This window comes from Pleurodeles waltl, chromosome 11 (assembly GCF_031143425.1).
Source record: "Pleurodeles waltl isolate 20211129_DDA chromosome 11, aPleWal1.hap1.20221129, whole genome shotgun sequence".
Lineage (NCBI taxonomy): Eukaryota > Metazoa > Chordata > Amphibia > Caudata > Salamandridae > Pleurodeles > Pleurodeles waltl.
In genome coordinates this window covers 18,856,038-18,878,033 of record NC_090450.1, presented here as the reverse complement: position 1 = coordinate 18,878,033, position 21,996 = coordinate 18,856,038, and the positions used below count along the sequence as shown (strand labels likewise).

The 21,996-nt window shown below is 42.2% G+C and overlaps 1 protein-coding gene across 1 annotated transcript in view; it reads left to right on the top strand.

Moving 5' to 3' along the window:
• The window catches only part of LOC138265051 (mucin-4-like), a 183,506-nt gene that overhangs the window by 139,749 nt on the left and 21,761 nt on the right, over positions 1–21,996 (top strand). The window contains exons 13-16 of the mRNA XM_069212599.1: positions 120–221; positions 5,914–6,159; positions 13,239–13,373; positions 17,638–17,816. Coding sequence (XP_069068700.1) covers positions 120–221; positions 5,914–6,159; positions 13,239–13,373; positions 17,638–17,816 — 662 coding nt within the window. The remainder of the gene's footprint in view (positions 1–119; positions 222–5,913; positions 6,160–13,238; positions 13,374–17,637; positions 17,817–21,996) is intronic.

Below are 21,996 nucleotides of genomic sequence, written 5' to 3'. Positions count from 1 at the left end.
CACCTGAGATAACACAAGATGCTTATTTGTCAATGTGAGGCATTGTAATATGGTCCATAGGGTGGTGGGATATTTCAGAACTTTGCCCCAGATGCTGATGTATTCACCTTTCTTTTCAGGAGTGTGGAACTCTGACACCACAGATGATTTCACTATGCCGAATGGGACCACCATCTCCATTAACAGTACTGAAAGGGAAACATTCAACTACGGAATGACGTGTAAGTTGATACCTCCGAAATGGGAATTTTGCTAAGTAAACAGATGGGGCTTGTGCGAGACCTGTGGGCTGTTGCAGATGTGCGGGAGTGTTTCCCTCTTTCCCCCCAGCCCTCTGCTTTGCTCCTGTATAATTGTACCCTCCAGTTAAAATCATTTGTTCACTCCTCATCCCCAAGTTCTCTTCTACCATCATGGCCAAGCAAGGACAGCATAAACATAAGCCAGTGTGCACCCCCATTGCTTTAGTTAATGAAAACATTAACGTCAAGGATTTCCACTCAAGATGTGTTGTGAGGATTTGCAATCGTGCTATATAACATACCGCTTTAGGGCAACTATTAGATGGCACCCCCTGCATTCCTTTAGAGCCTTCCCCCGTGTTTCTCACATTCATGAAATTTTGATGAGAAACAATGATTTGTTATAGACGTTTTATAGAGATGGAACACTGCAACATGATAGCTTCTCAGGTGAACTTCGATGCTTCCACAGGCTATAAGACTCTTAGCCTTGTTTAAATAGGTTTTTAAAAAAAAAATCCTAATTAGATGGTGTTTCCTATTTCATACCTCTCTGCTCATGCTGTCAGATGGATCTGCCATGTCCTGGCTGTGCTGCAGTGATTGTTCCACATTTCAAGTACACAGAAACATCTGTGATAGCTTTTGACTCTGCAAATCCTCATTCAAGGACATTGAGTCAGCAAGCTGCCACACAGGCAGTAATTGACATCACATGTCATTTGTTCACCTTAGTGAAATCACAGGAAGGAACTTTGCATGACCTTGGACCCCAGCCATTTTACAGAAAAGATATCACCAAAGAAAGACTGAGATCATTAAAATATCAAAACAGTCAATACAACTGATATTGTCATATGTTACCTTCTATTGTGAATCATAATCTCAAATGTTCATGTCATAAGGTATAGTCTTGAATGCTCATGCATAGCCTAATGTGTTGAGGAATAGCCTCATACATTCATGTTTAACCTCACATATTCAGAAACAGGCTGTAATGATTGGTCATAGCTTATATCATCAGGTACATCTCATTTTCAGGTATTTATCCAGATGTTGAGATATAGCTTAGCAATCACATATTCAGAAACAGGCTGCAATGATTGCTCATGGCCTCACATCATCAGGTACATCTCATGTGCTAGTATGGCCCCAGTTGTTCAGATATAGTTTAGAACTCACATATTCAGAAACAGGCTGTAATGATTACTCATAGCCTGCATCTTCAGGTATATCTCATGTTCAGGTATTGCCCCAGACGTTCAGATATAGCCTAGTACTCATATTCCGAAACAGGCTGCAATGATTTCTCATGGCCTCACATCCTCAGGTATATCTCATGTGCTAGTATGGGCCTAGATGTTCAGATATTCCCTAGTGCTCGCATATTCATAAACAGAAGCAATGATTGCTCATGGCCTCACATCATCAGGTACATCTCATGCGCTGGTATGGCCCCAGATGTTCAGATATAGCTTAGAACTCACAGATTCATAAACAGGCTGGAATAATTGCTCTTGACCTCACATTCCCAGGTATAGCTCAAGTTCAGGTATTGTCTCTGATATAGCTTAGTACTCATATATTTGTAAACAGCCGCAATGATTGCTCATGGCCTCACATCCTCAGGTACATCTCATGTGCTAGCAGAGCTCCAGATGTTCAGATATAGCTTAGTACTCACATACTCAAAAACAGTCACAATGATTGCTCATGGCCTCACATCCTCAGGCATATCTCATGTGCTGGTATGGCCCCATATGTTCAGATATAGCTTAGCACTCACATATTCAGAAACAGTCACAATGATTGCTCATGGCCTCACATCCTCAGATATATCTCATGTGCTGGTATGGCACCAGATGTTCACATATTCCCTCATACTCACATATTCATAAATGTACCAAACTGATTGCTTTTTGCCTCACATCGTCAGGTACATCTCATGTGCTTGTATGGCCCCAGATGTTCGGATTTAACTTAGTACTTACGTATGATGTTCATAACCAGGCTGCAATGATTATTATGGCCTCACATCCCCAGGTATATCTTATGTGCTGGTATGGCCCCAGATATTTCCCAGTACTCACATATTCAGAAACAGACTGCAATGATTGCTCATCGCCTCACATCGTCCGGTATATCTCATCTTCTGGTATGGCCCCAGATGTTCAGATATAGCTTAGTACTCACATACTCAGAAACAGCCATAATGATTGCTCATGGCCTCACATCCCCAGGTATATCTCATGTGCTGGTATGGCCCCAGATGTTCAGATATAACTTAGTACTCACATATTCAGAAATAGCCACAATGATTGCTCATGGCCTCAAATCCTCAGGTACATCTCATGTGCTGGTATGGTACCTTCCTGCACAAAAACAATCAATGGAAGCATTTTCCTCCTTCTATATGTGCCACAGAATGCAGCACACAAAGAGGAAAAACTGGGAGACGCATTCCGAGTGTTTACAAAACCTTGTTAATCTGGGAGTGCCTCAAAATCCATGCAACACCCATGGAAATACCTCCGTGATGCAAGTAAGGCAATGCAGCGTCTTGTGCTGTTTTGCCTTACTCATATCTAAAAGGCCATGAAAAGCCACGCAGAGTGGATATGGGTCAGCAGCATGCGCCGCCGGTGCATCACTAAAATTGATGCACCAGCCGCTTGTAAATATGGGCCACAGTGTTTAGCAGGGTATTTAAGAGGCTGGCGCGCATTGCACATTCAAATGAGGATTTTTTTATTTCTTGTTGCCATTATAGCTACTGATTAGCTGTTTGGTAGATTTGTCCACATTGCTTCTAGGTAACGCGCCATCTACTGGCCATTCTTCACTGTGACCAGCACACTAGTTTGAAGTTCAGCATTTTGAATGTACATGCAGCTGGTCACGAGTCACAGGGATTGGCACACTTTAATATCTTATTTGTGATTAGCATTCATGCAAAATGGTCAAGAGCTCACATTGGGAATCACATTTACATTTACTTTTACTTCCCCAGTGTTTCACTCTGGTCTTTTTCTTCATTTCATTCCCCACACTTTGCCTATTTACTGTTCATTCTCACAGTCGTTATTGGTGAGGATTAATCTGGTGATTAACTTGCCAACTTTCTATGCAAGAAATGCCTCCTAAAGTCCTTCCTTTTTATTTGACAAGGATAAGAAGTTGTGTAATCTTTGCCAGTGTGGCACTGACGTAACAAAGGCCCCTGCAGCTCCAGGGGGTGCGGGGGGGGGGCACAGCACCTGGCCTGAGTGAGTCCGGAGGCGGGCCCCCTCCATATAATATCAATCATTTATAATATAGTGCTCACAAAATCTACACCCAATGGGTCGATATTTCTGTTAGCAATATTTAGGATACAAATAAATCTCAAACAGCTATGTACAACCGTATGTTTAAAACTGTTTGTGACTGTTTGTGAATCCCAAATGATTTGCAAGAGATCTGCCTCATTAATATGCATGAGGGAGGTCTCAATTTCTGACCCATTTGAGAATGGCCACAATCACAGAGATTGTGGCTTGATGGGGTCAGCAGACCACCAGGTCTACAATTGCTTTTTGAACTGAAAAGTTTCTTTTCATTTTTTAAGAGAAGGCAATTCTTTTCACCCAGAAAAGGGACGGTGTCCCTTGGTGACCCCTTCTTGTTTGCAAACGGCTTACCGCCAACTTGAAGTTGGTGGTAATTTGCGAATGTTTTGCAACTGGATTACCGTTCTCAAAATATTCCTACATACCAGTGAGACTCACTAATAGGAAGAGACGTCCATTACACGCCCCTTAATAACAGCGATTCCAAACCCCATTTTGCAAGTCAGTAATAATTTAGTGACTCGCAAAATAGGATTGGTACATGCCAAGAAGCATTTTACTGATGGGCCATTTGCGACCAGTAAAAGGCTTCGTACATCTGGCCCATTGTTCGCTGGCAGATGATGTTACTGTATTTTCTATTCTGACATACAAACGACTGAGTATATCACCTCGATTATTTATACTTCAAATTCGAAATATCTTCATGATGTAAATATGTGTCATGTCTAGGAATTACATGTTTTCTTCCCCTCTCCAGCGCATGCGTGTTTCTGCTACTCGGTTGTAAATCAAAAGCCACCTGACTACCATTGTTCTGTGTGCAGCATTTTGTGGTTGAGATGCTTCCTTGCATTACAATGTTACCTTTTAGAGTTCTTCCACTTGTTGGAACTACTTAAATATAAAAATGAAGAAACTAGACACATTGCTGGCCCGTGTAATCACTGTGGCCAGAGAAACTAGTGTCCCTGCGGGTCAAAATGGTCATTAACTTTCTAGCTCATCATGTTCACTTGAGCCAAGGGCTACTCCCGGGTGTACAAATGCATTTTAGTGTATATCTTCATGTGGGTAACACAAGGCTACCAATGACCTCGGTCAACATTGAACATACCACACGTGTCCCTCTGCAGAGGGTTTGTGCATTTGAAAGGCCATTTCTCCTTTACTAATTTCTATAACAGAGAATTGTGTATCTCTATGCTTGCACAGTCTAAGGATAGGCAGTGTCTGAAGAAGTCAGAGGATAAAACAAGTGTAGATTAAAACTAAAGACTATGAGGATAGGGACAGTGAGAGAAGAAGGGAGGGACGGACAGAGAGTCATAGGCTGGGTCAAAGGACAGTGAGGGAGAGATCTAATTAACTACCACTCATGCTTTTAATTAAATACTCCTAATTCATTAACTTTAACACCATAAGAGACAGAGACATCCCTGATGTGCCCTTAAAGCACCCCGTAACAGCACATAACACAGGACTCCAGTTATGTTATTGAGATCTGTAGAGCACACTATCACCATGAAGGGTATCCTGGTGCTGAGCAGGTGTGAGTTTAGGCACACCTGGGGCCTAGTGGGACTACTGAAAAAGTCAGGTCTTCAGCTTCTTGTGGAATTCAAAAAGTGAGAAGGAGGCTCTATGTGTAGTGGCGGGTTGTCTCAGGCTTTATGAGCGATTTAGGAGAAGCCTCGACCACTGAGTCTGGTTTTCCGTATGGGTGGGATTTTTGCAAGTAGGAGCACTAACTAGCAGAGGTGTCTAAAAGGTTTGTAACATCAGATGCAAATGTTGCGGCATGCTGGACCAGTGTTATGTAGTGCCTTGAAATTGTATTTGAGGAGTTTGAATTGTGTTTGTTTGTGAATGGGGAGCCAGTGGAGCTCCTTCATATGTGGTGTGATGTGAGTGCTGTGTGAGAGGTTGAAAGTGATTCTGGCTACCAGCTTCTGAATTGTCTGCAGCCTTCTGGTTAGTTTTTTTATTGAGCCTGACATTGAGAGAATTCCCTTAGTCCAGGTTGCTTGTGACCAGAGCGTGTATGACAGTTAACCGCAGCTCATACCCCTTTTTGAGGGCACAAGTACATATAAGGGACACTCTTATGTGTAGTAAATGTTTTGCTTAAGCAATCCATGACATTGTTGAGGCAGAGCCTGTGCTGAACTGCCTACAGATGGCAGTGCTGTGGCACATGCAAGACCGCTGTCCTAATTCCTGCCACCATGCACTCACTTGGAACCACAGGGGACTGGCACATAGCTTTAAAAAAAAATCAGTTAAAGTGCAGATCAACCTATGAACTTTGTGATGTTTTACCTTCAAACTTACTTTCACAGGGCAAGTCACTGGAAACAGCTTCTTTTCATCTGCTGTGCCAACAACACCACAGAGCAGAAGCGCCTTCACCCCAGTGTTTCTGGAAGACCTGAAGACAACAAATACCTCGGAGTATGCAGCTGTGTCTTCTGCTTGTGGTGGCAATATTGAATGCATCTATGATACTCTGACCACAGGAAATCCTGCAATTGGTGCACAAACACAGCTTATCGCCACAACCTATCAGTACACAAAGCAATCACTAAGTGAGTATGCAACCAGATTCATGGTCCTTCTGAAGCATGTGGAGCCATAGTGATGCATCAAAAACATGCTCAGGGGTTTTAGTGGATGTTTTCCAAATGCCAAATGGCTCTAAGGTACCTGTGTGACTGTGATGGAGTCATCTACCTATAGTGTAGCTTATGTATGAGAAAAAGGTATTTTCATGAAATTAGCAATGTCATCAGCTCTCGAATCAATTATAACTGAGCCGTTCTCCTGGTACTGCCCATAAACCTTGGTCATCTACACCCTCAAGGCCATGACCAGTGCTGGCCGTATGGACCTACACACATGCGCACCGATAAGTGGGTCTGAAGGTGTATCAAATATCCACTTTTAATGTCAAATGGCATAGGGCAAAGCCGGGGCTTGGATAAAGAGCACCCAACAGGCTAGAAAAAGAGGTTTAAAATGGAAGTGGGTGCAAGGCAACTGCATACACGAGATAAGGTACCTTTAGCAGCACAAGATCTGAAAATGTCACAACATTAAGAAATTCCATGCCCATTTAATGGCACACGGATGCAGGCTGGCAACTTTCATAAAGTCATAGAAAGCTTTGGTCGCACCCAACGTCCTCATCACATACATTTATTTGTAGTATATGCTTTATAATACAGGAACCCTCACCTATTACATACATATAAAAAATATAAAAAATATAAGATTTAATGTCTCCATGTTCATATTTTGGAAACAGTTATTATTTGCTTATAAAAGTAGGCAACATTATGATGGCTGGTATTTTCCATGAAATGCTACAGCGGAAGTGATACTGCCCAAATTCATAGAAAATAGTCTTTACAAAGAGACTTTCTGGGAATAAAAGCCAGAAAGCCATTGTCTTGCGGGTAAAGTGCACTCCTTTGTTTGCCATCCTTACTCTCCTAGTACAAGCATAGAAATTCCTCTACAATAGTGTTTCCCAAACTGTGGATTGTGGGTCGCAAGCCATTGTTGGCGGGTCATAAAAGTCTAGGCCAGTGGTTCCCAATCTGCGCGCCGCGGCTCCCTGGTGCGCCGTCAAAACTAGCACACAGTTTGGGAACCACTGGTAGGTGCTTTGAATCGGTAGCTTTCATCACGGTATTGTAAACAGAAAAAAGACCCTGCATTAATTACTGTGACCAGCGGAGGGCTCCAAAGTACAATTAATATTATCCCTATGACAAAAGAACAAAAATAGTTTCCAATAAATGATTTTCAGCAACCTGAACAACAGAATAAAGAAGACAAAACTGTAAATGGTGTAGGAACAGGTAAATAGAGACAGACATGAGACTCCAGAGCGCCCAGCCTCTGTGACAAATCTGAATGTGGGAACAATGAAACCAGAGTAGATTTCTCTGGCGCTGACAAAGCAAGACAGATACCAGAAAGACATAATGTATGAACGTGTCTGAGAAGAAAAGAGAATATCCAAGAAAAACTGAAAAATAATAACTGACCTATTCTAGCACAGGAAGGAGATGTCAGAAGCAGCCGCCAGATGGGTTACATCCTTTCACCAGTTTTGTCAAAGGAGGAGATGTGGCCTAGCAGTTAGAGCTGTTGACTTTAGAACTGGGGAACCAGGCTGGAGTCCTGCGTCGGCTACCATCCTTTGATTCTGTGCAAATTACTTAATCTCATCAGTGCCTATTTAAAAATAAAGCGTGGCCCTATGTAGTGTCATCTGGTGCTCTTCTAAAACTCTCTAATGCCCTCATCAGTTTCATCCCAATTATTTTCCAGGCTAAAAATGCTAGTACTCCAGAGGCTGGGATTACATTCCCCCACCCGCCCCCAAAAAAAGTAACATAATGGGGAGCCGTGGCCAACATGGCCAATAGGTCAAAGGAGCTGGGGGTCGAAAAAGTTTGGGAACCACTGGTCTAGGCAATATATAAAGAAACGTTTACATTCTGTATTTATCTTGCCACATTTGCTGCGCTTTGAAGACAGAGGTTAAATGTTAGGCTATGTCTTCTAACAAATTGCTGCTCATGTTTTTTTAACATTGGGATTTGTGTTTACAAACTCATCTCACTTTGCAGTCAGAGAAAGAAAAGTAAAGCAAATTATGTGACAATCTTACTGAGGTAAACTGGGTGTGAAAGGAAAGGCTGTTGGCTGTCATCGTTTCCTAACATGTAATAAAACGTAAATACCAGTAAATACAAATTCAGCAGTTAGGAAACAAAAATGTAGAACATGTTTTATAATTCTGAATTTGATGGAAGCACACATTTTAATAGGCTCAAAACAAATCAAAGCACTTAACTTGGTGATGCACAAATGAAAAATATTCACTGAAACACGATTTCGATGCATTATAATTTGAGCGCAATATCGTTTTATTAATAGAACTATATGTCTGCTAAAATTTAGGCCCATATTTATACTTTTTGCCGCAAACCAACGTTGGCGATGGTTTGCGTAAAAAAAAGTTACCGCCGGCTAACGCCATTCCTACGTGCCATGCGGGCGCCTTATTTAAGAAATTACGTTAGCCGGCACTGCGGACTGGTCAGAGTAAAAAAAAAATGACTCACACCAGGCAGCGCCACCGTAGGGGAAAATGGGGGTTGTGCGGCAAAAAATGGTGCATGTCAGGTTTGAGGCAAAAATCATGCCTCAAACCGGACGTGTGCCATTTTTTGACGCACAACCCCCATTGAAATGACTCCTGTTTTAGCAAAGACAGGAGTCATTACCGCTTGCCCAATGGCCATGCCCAGGGGACTTCTGGGCACAGTGGCATGTAGAGGAGCCCAAATTAGGATCCCCTATGCCACTTTAAAAAAATAAATAAATACTTACCTCAACTTACCTGTACTTACCTGGGATGGGTCCCCCCATCCATGGGTGTCCTTCAGGGGTGGGCAAGGGTGGCAGGGGGTGTCCCTGGGGGCAGGGAAGGGCACCTCTGGACAACTTCCATGGTCAGAGACCATGGAAGTGAGCCCACAGGTCCCTTAACGCCTGCCCTGACCCAGGCCTGCCCCCTCCTGTGCGTCAAAATGACGTGGGAGTATAAATAAGGCGCAAGGGCCTTGAAGTCATTTTTTGGGCAGGAACACCTACCTTGCATGTCATTAACGCAAGGCAGTTTCCCGCATCCAAAAAATTACTCACACAGAGGAATTTTGGCGGGCTCGGGTGTCAAAGTTTAAATATGGTGCACGGTTTGCACCGAATGTGCGTCAAAATTTTAGACACACATTCAGCACAAAGAGAGTATAAATATGCCCCTTAGTATCAATTTTAATGTAAAATCTGCTCTCTGTAAATGGCAGTGCACTGCCACGCCGTGTTTTAGTTCCATTAATAATGTACCCGCCTCATGTGTATTAAAGCTAGGTGGGTCACGAACGTTTGTTGATGTAAAAAGTGAGTCGTAGGTCTAAGGAGTTTGGAAGGCACTGCACTAGAAAGATTTTGAAGTGTAAAGTTTTAGGCCCATATTTATACTTTTTGACGCAAAACTGCGCTAATGCAGTTTTGCGTAAAAAAAATTAGCACCGGCTAACGCCATTCTGAAGCGCCATGCGGGCGCCGTATTTATCGAATGACGTTAGCCGGCGTTAGCCGCCGGCGCCGTCTGGTGTGCGTTAAAAAAAACGACGTACACCAGGCAGCGCCGGCGTAGGGGGATATGGGGCTTGGGTGTGAAGAAATGGGGCAAGTCAGGTTGAGGCAATTTTTTCGCCTCAACCCGATTTGCGCCATTTTTTTTCACTCCCAACCCCCATAGAAATGAATCCTGTCTCAGCAAAGACAGGAGTCATGCCCCCTTGCCCAATGGCCATGCCCAGGGGACTTCTGTCCCCTGGGCATGGTCATTGGGCATAGTGGCATGTAGGGGGGCACAAATCAGGCCCCCCTATGCCACAAAAAAAAAAAAAAAAAAAACTTATCTGAACTTACCTTAATGTCCCTGGGATGGGTCCCTCCAGCCTTGGGTGTCCTCCTGGGGTGGGCAAGGGTGACAGGGGGGGTCCCTGGGGGCATGGGAGGGCACCTCTGGGCTCCTTCAGAGCCCACAGGTCCCTTAACGCCTGCCTTTTGCAGGCGCAAAAAAACGGCGCAAAAGCGGCCATACGTCATTTTTTTTTGACCCGCCCACTCCCGGGCGTGAATTTTGCCCGGGAGTATAAATCCGACGCACATGCCTCGGAGTCGATTTTTTTAGACAGGAACGCCTACCTTGCATATAATTAACGCAAAGTAGGTGTCCACGCTAAAAAATGACGCTAACTCCATGGACTTTGGCGCTAGACGCGTCTAACGCCAAAGTATAAATATGGAGTTAGTTTTGCGTCGGAATTGCGTAAAAAAAACCGACGCAATTCCGGCGCAAACGGAGTATAAATATGCCCCTAAGTGCGAAGGGAGCCATTTACTATATTTTGTACTTTTGCCCCTATTTCCAATTAAATGCTTGGATTTGTCCATAACTTGCTTTGCATCTTTTAGTTTCTTCAGTACTTAGAGTATTGTTGTTTAGCTAGTATTTCACACATACCACATGTACTGTGAAGGCCATTGCTCCTGGAGGCAGACTATGAAGGGGGAGCAAGGAATTTGTCACAGATACCAGTCTGAATTGTTGGGTCAAATTGTTTAGTCACATAAGATAGTCACAATTACATCAAAACTGCAGCCTCTCAGATAACCTAGCAGCACTAGTCACATTTATTTGTAATTCAAACAGAATGTCCGTATCAGAACTCAGTAACAACAAGGAAATAAGGGCCAGCATGTGTCCTCTGATCCCTGTATTGTTACAATCTTTCCTTAGTTTTAGGAACATTCAGATTACCTCCTGTGATCCTACAACCTGGAAACTATGGGCCTGATTCACAAAGTGAATTTACACTTTTCATTAATTTACCAGTACGTTTGCCAGTTTTTGCTTATTTACAAAACCCTACTAACAAAAACAGTAGTCGGTCCAGCACCACACATGGCAACCACTGGTTATGCAACACACTCCCATAGAAAATAATGGAGGTAAGTAATTAAAAAAACAAAAAAAAACAGAGGAAATAATGTTAAATGAAATAAAATTAATTAAAAAGCTAAATAAATGAAATTTAATGGTAAACAATATATAGTTCATATGTACTAATTCATTATAAGATATCTTAATACTGCATATTGAATTTAAAAATGAAAGTAACAGTATATTTTATTACAATATACCTAAAATCATTTTAAGTCAATAATAAATAAAGGGTTGTCAAAAATGAGGGGCCATATTTACAAGAGGCTCTGGTGGCACATGCTTCTTGACATAGGTGTTGTGGTGGGTTTTCTCGCACAACACCCATGGATTTTGACGTTGTCCCAGATATACCTACTCACATTCACCTGGGGCAGCGTCACAACCTCATGTCACCCCAGGGGTGGCGTAACGAGCAGAACTATATTCATTTCTTCATGTTTTTTCCTGTTTCCATGTGTTCTGCATTCTGCAGCATACACAGAAAGTGGAAAACGCCTCCTGGGATTGTTTTTGTGCAGGAAGGTGTCCACTCCTGCACAAAAACTATACTGCGTGCAACACAGACACACTTGCTTCCTGGTGCAAGGGTTCCTTCATTTGTGTTGGGCAGCTATTTGTGCGCCAGCACAGGGTGAAAGGACAGAAATGCATGTGTTTGTAAATAAGATGCATTCCTGCCCTTCACATTGGCGTAGGGCAGCTCAGCAGGAAGAATTGTGGTGCCTCCCTATACAAATTCCCCATAAATATGCCCCTGGTTTGAAAACTATTCCAGTGTCTGAGATTCACAGACCTCCTCAGTACGGGATAGCTGCACCTTTCTCTAGTGGTAAGAGCTAAAAACGTCTAGATGCCTCTGTTAATTTCAGAGCCAATTAATCTGCCTCTCATTGCTAACTGGTTCAATGTATCTACTGTAGCATCTGTCTAAAATTGTCAGCTTTCAGACATGAATTCTAGATGTCATGACTCATTTTCTCATGTACTAAAAGGGCAAACCCAGATCTAAGGAAACCCCAGTGTAAACGTCATTTAATCAGTCAAAGCTGCTTTTTTCATGGAGATCATCAACACTCATGGCCTTCGATTCTCATAAGTGAAGGCAGGCAAGTGCCATAGCGATTACTGAACTCATGCACACTCATGGTTGGGTCTTGAAATACAGGGGCATATTTACAAGCCCCTAGCGCCACCATGTGCCGTCCTAGCGTCCTTTTATTTTTTACACTAAGGTGGCGTTAAGGAGGCCTTCCTCCTGTGCCGTATTTATAAAGTGGTGCAATGCATGCATTGCGCCACTTTTTAAACCCTTGCGCCACATTATGCCTCTGTCAGGTATAATGTATGCAGGAGGGGTGTTCCCCCACAGAGAGGCCAGAAACAATGGCGCAGTGACATGTACAAGATTTCACTGCTTCATTTTTTCAATAATTTTTAACACCTGCTCTCAGCAGGAGTTAAAATGACGCACCGATTTTATTCAAGGGTCCACCCTGTTCTTTGCTACACTAGACTAAAATATTTGATGCTAGTGCAGCAAAGCGCCACCATAGCATCAAAAATGTTTATGCTATTGCTTAACCACCGCCATAGTGCGCCATATTGTAAATATGGCACAACTGTGGTATCATTAGGTGGTGTTCGGGGGGGTCACGAGAAAAGTGGTGCATCAGGACCGATGCACCACTTTCTTGTAAATATTCCCCACAGTTTGGTATCTAGTAATAGTTACAGAATGACAGTGTCTCGACTGCTACTCAGTTATTTGCAGTCTTTTTCGACTGTGTCTCCCCCTCAATATCTTAATGTCCAACTCCATATTGTAGACCTGTGGTTTGTTGCAGAAACATTACATTTTCTTCAAATGCTAGAGTGCCTAGATGGTTTGTGAAAGATATTAAACAATTTTGAAAGATGTTCTGTTGATGATGCATAGTTTGTCTTTTGCATATATTCCTTGGTCTCATAATTCGCCAAACCTGCAGAACAGCATAATTTCTGAAATATGTACTGTATGGATGTGTGAGCGACTACAAAGTGCAGTGTCAGACACGATGTTCTCTCTTTCAGATACCTACCCTCCGGTTATAACTGGGAACTCTTCAATCACGACTTACATAGGACAAAATGTAGAAGTGGCGTACAGCACTACTAGAATTGAAGTCAAATTTATCACCTACACATCTGAAGACCTGAACCTCACTGGTAAGGATCTTTTACTGTGCCTTATATTGAAGAGTGGTTTGAAACTAATGGGTGTCATCATGATGTGAGACAACCAAACCATGGTTTCCTATCATTGAATGCTATTGATTCGGAAAACCAGGCATTTCAAGTTTATCTAATCACTTGTCAGTAAGATTGCCCCTTATTTATGTAGAAGGCCACATTTATGAAAATCTGGCCTTAGGTTTCTTTACGTATGCGGATAAGTAGGGTTGTTACTGAGTAGCTTCACACATGGTGTATTGTGCATGTTCTTATCTATAGAGGGCGCATTTGTAGGGTAATATAAGTAGAATATTGGAAACTTTTGCAGTTTCCTCCATGCAACAAAAATTGACACGAAAGCTTTCTGTTTCCTCTGTTCCTCAAGCTTTGGATGGAGAAAAATTTGATAACTATTAAAATACCATCCATCCACTAAAATAAACTAGTATATTATTGTACTAGCATGTTTTGATTTTCTGACAGAATTGCAGGTGCTAGTAATTTTTCAAGGCAAAGAGTTTAGAGGTGTTATTCCATATTATAGAATGGGAAGAGAGTCAATAACAGAATGAGATAGCAGATGAGGAGAGATATGACTAATTTTAGACCTGTCAGCCTTAGGGTACCCTTTCCTCAAATGTTTTGCATATTTATTTCCAATTTTTGCTAAAAAAAAAAAAATTGTTGACCCTAGGAATCTGTGCACTCTACTGCTCACCAGTGCTAAGGTGCTTATGCCTACTCTCCTAAACGCGGTTTGAATGGCCTATACCTATACATATTTAATTTACCAAAATGCTACCGGTGGAACTGCAGCACCCATTGTGACACCCACTTAAGTAGCACCCTAATGCATGTCTCAGGCCTGTCTTCGTAGCCTGACTGCAGTTTTAAACTGCCATATTGACTTAGCATTTAAACCCCTGCCAAGCCTTAAGCTCTCCTTTTTATTACATATAACTCACCCCTAAGGTAGGCCATAGGAAGCCCATAGGGCAGGATGTTGTCAAATTCAAAGGTTGAACATGCTCTTTTAAATTTTACATGCCCTGGTAGTGAAAAACTCAAATTTGCTTTTCATTACTGTGAGGCCTACCCCTCCCACAGGATAACATTAGGGTTTCCATATTACATTTAACAAGCTGTAAGTCCTAATTGCGAGCAGGTAGATATATCATGTTTGGTACGTATGAAACTGTAACAATAAACCCTCTTTAATGGTAAAGTCAGATTTTTCATTGCAGCTTTGAAAATGTCACTTTTAGTCATTTTTAGTCTGTAGTCTTTCTTGCGTTACGTGACTGGGTGTAGCCAATAGTTGGACTTGGTAAATTCCTCCCAGGCAGTCACACAATAGAGGGTTTAAGTGTGTCTCAGTGGGCCATTTGCTGGTAGGATGGAGAGGCAGAGCTGAGCACAGTCCTACTTACACAGGACTAGCTTGTGCTGTGCCTTCTGCCTTCACACAAAGAGCCTAATGACCAAGTATTGGAATTGCAGCCAGCTTGGAGGCAGAGCAGAGTAGTCAGGAAAATCCATGCACTTCAAAGAACCTTTTCAGACACTTTTCACACCTTCCAGAAGAAGGGTACTAGGGTATAAATATAAATGTTAAGTCCACCCTGAGGACTGCCTGCTGCTTTGACCTGCTGTGTACTCTGACACCCTACTACAGTACCTGGAAGGACTGCTGTTCTGCCTGGAGCCTGTCTTGAACCCTTGAATGCCAGCTATGCTGTTGAGCCCTGCATCTTCACCTGCACCCAGGATTGCCAAAAGTGACTCCAAGGGCTAGTTTGCTGGCCACCTGTTCAGAGCCACAGGGACAATGAAGACTCCCACCATCTTGAACTTGCACCTGGACCCAGCCTGAGTGAGTCATGAATACCCAAGAGGTGTCCCACCAGTCCTTGACCCTTGGTTGTGACTCTAAAGGTACCTAGATGGCCACATCCCAAAAGTAAGGGCTTTTAGAAATGTTGTCCAAAAACTGCTCTGGGAACAAGGAGGAGACCGGTACCAACCTGTTCGTCTATCTGCCTGTCAAATTGACTTTGCTATGTTCTTCTCCGTAGCAGCAAATCCATTTCAGTGTTTTTTCACCAAACGAGTATCCAACCTCATGGAGGTGTCTTCAGCTACAGCCCTCTGCCTTGTCCCACTGGAGATTTTTTACTTCCATTTTGGTGAGTAACTTCCCATGTAGAAGTCATCACTGCAGCATCAACAGCCGACAACAAAGCTTGCTCCTCGGACACATACAGCAGCTTTTCCCTACTGAAATTTACCTTCTCAGACACATTTTCTCAGAATTTCTTCTATGTCCGCAGGCAAGTGCTGTTTAAGGGCCTGATTTAGAGTTTGACGGAGGGGTTACTCCATCACAGCGGTGACATATGTCCTGTCCACCGAAATCTAAATCCCATTTTTTCCTAGGAGATTTAGATTTCGGTGGACAGGATAACATCTATCACCATTGCGACAGAGTAACCTCTTCCCAATATCTAAATCAGGCCCCAAGCACAATCTCTGGTACGCCTTCTATCGCGGTTGGCCATATTTTTCGACTTTGACTCAGTCTTGCGTGAGATGTCTGTGGTTTGCTCATTGATCTTTTAGGGCTAGTTTTCACTAAAAACTGTAAAAATCATATCACCAGTTCTATTGATTGGACTTTTGTCCTTTTGGTGTCAAATAGTTTTTTTTAAATCAACACTATTTGTCTAAATTGGTTAGGGATTTTTATTCTGTTGTGTTTTGCTTTATTACTGTTTGTGTGATCTGTGAATACTTCACACAATGCCTCCAAGTTAAGCCCTACAGCATTTTGTGCCAAGCTACCCAGGGTTAAGCACAGATTAATTTTGTTTCTTTTTGTGATTCACCCTGCACCCTGGATGTTGCTTAACAAGGGCTCACACCCCAGTCAACCAACAACCCAAGTTCTAACAACTACACAAAAACACTATTGTGTCGTCAAAACTGGAGGAAGAGTTGAGAGACAATATTGAAGCAGTTGAGTACAAAAGAGTGAGGACACCTTTAAATATAAACAATGAACACTTTACACACAAAAAAGGAAGGAAAAGGTTACAATGACAGAACTGAAACTGAACAAGTTACAGGTTCCCTCTAAAGCTGGAGGCAGACATTACATCAAAGATACCATTATATGTAGTGATTGTATTTAAAAACATGATCATGAGGTGATCAGAGACAATTTTATTAATATTTCAAAACAGTCAAAATACGTATGGGCTGATTTAGATTCCAGCAGATGGGTTACTCCGACACAATGGTGACAGATATTCCGTCTGCTGAAATACAAATCCCATTATTTCTAATGGGATTTATATTTTGACGGACAGGGTATCCATCACCATTGTGATGTTGTAAGTTGATGGCTGAAATCTAAATCAGGCCATAAGTCTTAACTTCTTAGCGGAGCCTCTCTGATGGTAATGATGACAATAGTGATGAAAATGGTGATGATGACAATGATGATGAAGGTGCTGATGATAATAACTATGGTTATGATAACAATAGTGATACGATGAGGCTAATAATGTCAGTGATGATGATAATGGTTACAATGATGTCAGAGGGTGTTGATGGTGAAGATGATAATGGTAGTGATAGCATTGATGATGATGGTGATGAAAAACTGCAATGGTGATACTGATGAATTTGACAGTCAGGATGTCAATGTTGATTATGATGGTTATGATGATGTGAAACATACTGTGATGACAATCTTTACAATGGTGATGATTATATTGATAATGATGGTCATGATAATGATAACAATGGCATTGATGACAATGATGAACATGATGATAATGTCATCTCACTAGGCTAGACAGTAGATCAAACTATAGCCTGCATATACTGTTGCTGTGTTTATTGTGAATGACGTTTGATGTTTTATGATTCAGGACTATGATCTTTGAACCCCTCCAGATGCCATGAAAGCATTCCCACAGTGCCATCCCAAGGCCACTGGCCAATGGGACCTGCTTTCAAATCAGTACTACTAATTGATCACATGTTTTTGCTGCTTGAAATGTCCTGTGCCTAAGTGTATTCTTTTGTATTAAGTTCAAAATACTGGCTTCGGATACCTCAAAATATCAATGTGTGAAACATCTTCAAATAGTTCAAATTTTCACAAAACAAAGCAGTCAACTCTCAAATGATACAGTGTCGGAAATCTGCCCAATTTGCTTTCAGTTAGCCTTTTCTTTCTCTTTCTCTTCAGAAAATGGAATCCTTTCCTGGACTCCAAGCAGTGTAGCTGCTATCTCACTGCAGGTAGTTGCTGTGGACATCAACAACCTCTCTACGGTGGTGGACCCATCTTTTATTCTCTGTGTTTGTGCACTCAGTGATGAGTGTGACTCCACTGTGCAAACCCGGCTCAATGGTTCATCCCTTTATGTGAGTATATGCTTTAAGATAGAATTGCATAAGATCCTGCTGCATGTGCCTTTTAAAGTACAGGGGACACTTAGATTTCTTAACTGTGTCCAAACTTACGGGCATATTTACAAGAGGCTTCCGCCACCCGGGAATCACTTTTTTTGACTCTCCAGCGTCTCAAGGCTCTCAACCAGATCTATTAGTTCGCCATGCCACTTTGTGTGGCTTTTCATGGCCTCATAGAAATGGAGTAATGCAAAGCAGCTTAAGTCACTGTGTTGCCTTACTCTGCGCCAGGGGGCGTTCCATGGGTGTTGCTGTTAGTTGTTCCACACAGCACCCATGGATTTTGATGCTGCCTCAGATTTACTTACTCATGTAAACCTGGGGCAGCGCCAAAACCTTACACCTCCCCAGGGGTGGCGTAACAAGGAGAAATATTTTTATTTCTTCTCATTTCTTCCTCTTTCCATGTGCACTGCTTTCATTTATTAGTGATCACCTTAACCCGAACCTATGGCAATGCTGAAAGAGGTGTGGCCGTCTTAAATATTCTAATAATTCAGAGAGATACCCCTCACATCTCTGAAGGGACAGGGTGAATATCAATACACAAATTGTCAATGTTTTTTTTTATATTTGAGATATTGACAGTTTTTTATGTTTGAGATATTTATTTGATTTCATACGAAAAATATTTTTTGTGATTTTTATGAACAATAATATATATGGTGATGTTGTATGTGAATGTAGTTTTTACAAAGGATAAATATTTGTATGGATATTTTCACGGTCTGCACATCTCTTACCACTTTAAGCTGCAGTACTTGGAAGAACGCCCGGTTTCTTACTGGCTCTGGATTGGCCAGGATAAAGGCGACCCCTTCTGGTAGCCACGGTCCGCTGATTCGAAAAATGCCAAGGCAGACCACCCCTTCCAGGAGGAGTCCCAGAGGAAAAACCAGAGTAATTAAAAAAAAGTCTCTTTCACAGGAGCTCCTGAAATACAAGAAAACAATGAAAAAAGACAAAAAATAGAAGTCAAGTCCGTAGGGAAAATAAGTAGAAAAAACTGGAGACAGGAACGAGGATCACCACCAAGACAGAAGTGTTTGCAACGCAAGGAAAGAGGGAATTGCAGTGCTTATATACCACTTAATAGGAAGTGACAAAACAGGAAAACGCACAACACCATCTTGGATTTCGAAAAGCCGCATAGAAATGAATGCGAAGAAAAGCCAAGTGGAAAAGGAAAGAAACAATGCATGCTGGGAAGACAACCACAACAGAAGAAGACAATATGGACACCCAAGAAGAAAGAAGACATGAAGAAAGAAGAAAAAAGAAGAAAAAGGAAGAAAAGGAAAAAGCACCCAAGTAAAGGTAAGTGGAGGGAAAGTCAGGGAGGCTGCCATGAGCCACTGCGTGACCCGGAGCCTGAAATGAGACTCCTGGGCTGCACTGCGGCACAAAATGCCGGGCGATCATAAAAAAAATGGGCTGCGGCTGTTCCAGCGTCCCGAAACACAGACTGCCGGCCTGACCGCGACCCACAAAAGGGATGCCGCTGTAGTCCATGGCATCACAGTAGGCCCCATCCCCGAGGTCCCGGCTAGTCCGGGAAAAGAGAAAAAGAACTGTAAATCAAACGGGGAGCATGGACTGAAGAAGCATCAGTCACTGAGGGGATAACCTTTCCAGTGAATCAAGAATTGTAGCTTGTTCCGAAATATGCTGGAATCACAGATCTCCTGAACCTCATATTCAGGATGGCCATCCACAGAAAGAGGAGGAGGACATCAAAACCGCCTATGATAAGGATCAGGAACAAAAGATTTGAGTTGCGAGACATGAAAAACTTGATGGACCTTCCAGGTCTGAGGTAAACATAGTCGAACAGCAACTGGATCCAATAATTGGAGTATCTGAAAAGGTCCATAAAAGCGGGGTTTGAATTTGTTTTGAGAAAAACGAAAAGGCAGAAATTTGGAAGAAAGCCATACTTTGTCTCCAGGCTGGTAAGATGGTGCAGCCTGACATCGGCCGTCAGCTATTCTTTTCATATTTTGTTTAGAAGCTAAAAGAGTGGTACGAATCAGGTCCTGAATATGGCAGAATCGCCAAGCAAATGAGGTGACCACAGGAACTGGTGTAGCGCATGAGGTACTGTCGGAAAAATCTTGGAATGGAAACCGTAGGTACAAAAAAAGGTGTTGATCCCATTGCACTATGCTCCATGTTAATTTAGGAAAACTCAGCTAAAGAAAGAAAGTCGGACCAACTGCTTTGTGTGGCATTACAGTAACAACGTAAATACTGTTGAAGTACCTGATTTAGGCGTTCAGTTTGATCGTTAGTCTGTGGATGGAATCCCAAGGAAAGGGCGACATCCATATGTAATGAGGTACAAAAAGCCTTCCAAAAACCTGACACATATTGGGGTCCCCGATCTGAAATGATTACTTGTGGAATGCCATGTAGACGGAAGATATCTTGCATGAAAATATGGCAAATTTCTTTGGCAGTAGGCAATTTCTTCAAAGCTGGGAAATGCGCCATCTTGGTAAATGAATCAACGGTTACCATAATGACATGATTCCCTGAAGAAGATGGTAAAGAACATAAGAAATCTGTAGAAAGTGTGTGCCATGGAGCAGATGGAACAGGCAAAGGCATCAATAGTCCTTCTGGCTTGGTCCAAGGCGTCTTGGTTTGAGCACATATAGGGCATGAAGTTACGTAGGATGCGGCATCGGTTTTAAGTGTAGGTCGCCAAAAAGAACGTACGTGTAACTCCTGCATTTTCTTGATTCCGTGATGTCCAGCAACAGTGGAATCATGACACATCTGTAAAGCCTCGGTCTGAACTTTCTTGGTAGGCAGAAATAAAGAGTTTTAATGGTAGAAGTGTTCCTGGATCTTTCGTAATTGACGACTCAAGGTGGTCCTTTCTTTGAGTGGAAGATATTGGTATTCTGCTTTTACACGATCAAGAAAAGACTGGGCAACTCAGATGATAACTTGGTTCTATTATCTTTAAAGAGGAAGTGCTTGCGCTTTCTGGATAGTGATGAGATAAGGCATCAGCCAGTAGGTTCTGGGACCCGGAATATAGGTCACCACAAAGTCATATTGGCTGAAGAAGAAAGCCCATCTTGCCTGCCGGATATTTTGACACTGGAAATTTAAGAGACATTGTAAATTTTGATGATCTGTTCTTGCTTCAAACGGTTCCATAGTACCCATTGGGAAATGCCTCCATTCCTTACAGGCAGCCTTGAGAGCAAGTAATTTATGTTCTAACACAGAATAATTGTATTCTGCCTCTGTCAGTATGTGGGATAAATCAAAGAAAGGATGTTCCAGGCCATTATTTTCTTGTTGCTGAAGTTATAAGGCACCAATAGCTCTCTCTGAGGCGTCAGTGACCACTACAAACTTCTTGGTTGTATCTGGATGCCATAGGATAGGAGCTTGGGTAAAGGCCCATTTCAGATTTTGAAAGGCAATCTCTACGCTTTCAGCCCAAACAAATCCCTTCTTAAGATTTTCTCTTTTGATGGTCTGGGTGATAAAGCTTTCTTGATGGTCAAAGTGTTGTATGAATTGTCGATAGAAGTTGGCGAGACCTAGGAAGCATTGGGTTTCCTCAATAGAAGAGGAAGAGGACTAATCCACAATGGCTTGTACCTTGTCTGGATCCATAGCTGTTCCGGTCTGATTGATGCAGAAACCAAGATACTGTACTTCTGTTTTGTTAAATTCAAATTTTTCAGGTTTGCTATATATCTGATTGATTCTGTCTGAGTCTTTCAAAAACTTGAAGGACATGCTCAGTCTGTTGGTCAGGTATGCAGGAGTATACTAGAATGTCATCCATATTACCACACTTTTATTAAATAAATCAGAAAACACGGAGTCCATGAATCGTTGGAATATGGAGGGAGCGTTTGTGAAACCAAAAGGCATGACTCAGTATTCATAATGACCAAAGGGCGTATGAAAATATGTTTTCCATTCTTCTCCTTCCTTGACACGTAAGAGACGATAGGCACCCCTCAGATCCAATTTCGTAAAAAATAGGAGCCCCAGCAGGAGATGAAGAGGGGGCGATTAAACCATTCTGTTGATTATCATCCAGGAATTCCCTGAGAACTTTATTTTCTTGTTCAGTCAATGAATACATCTGTCCAAACGG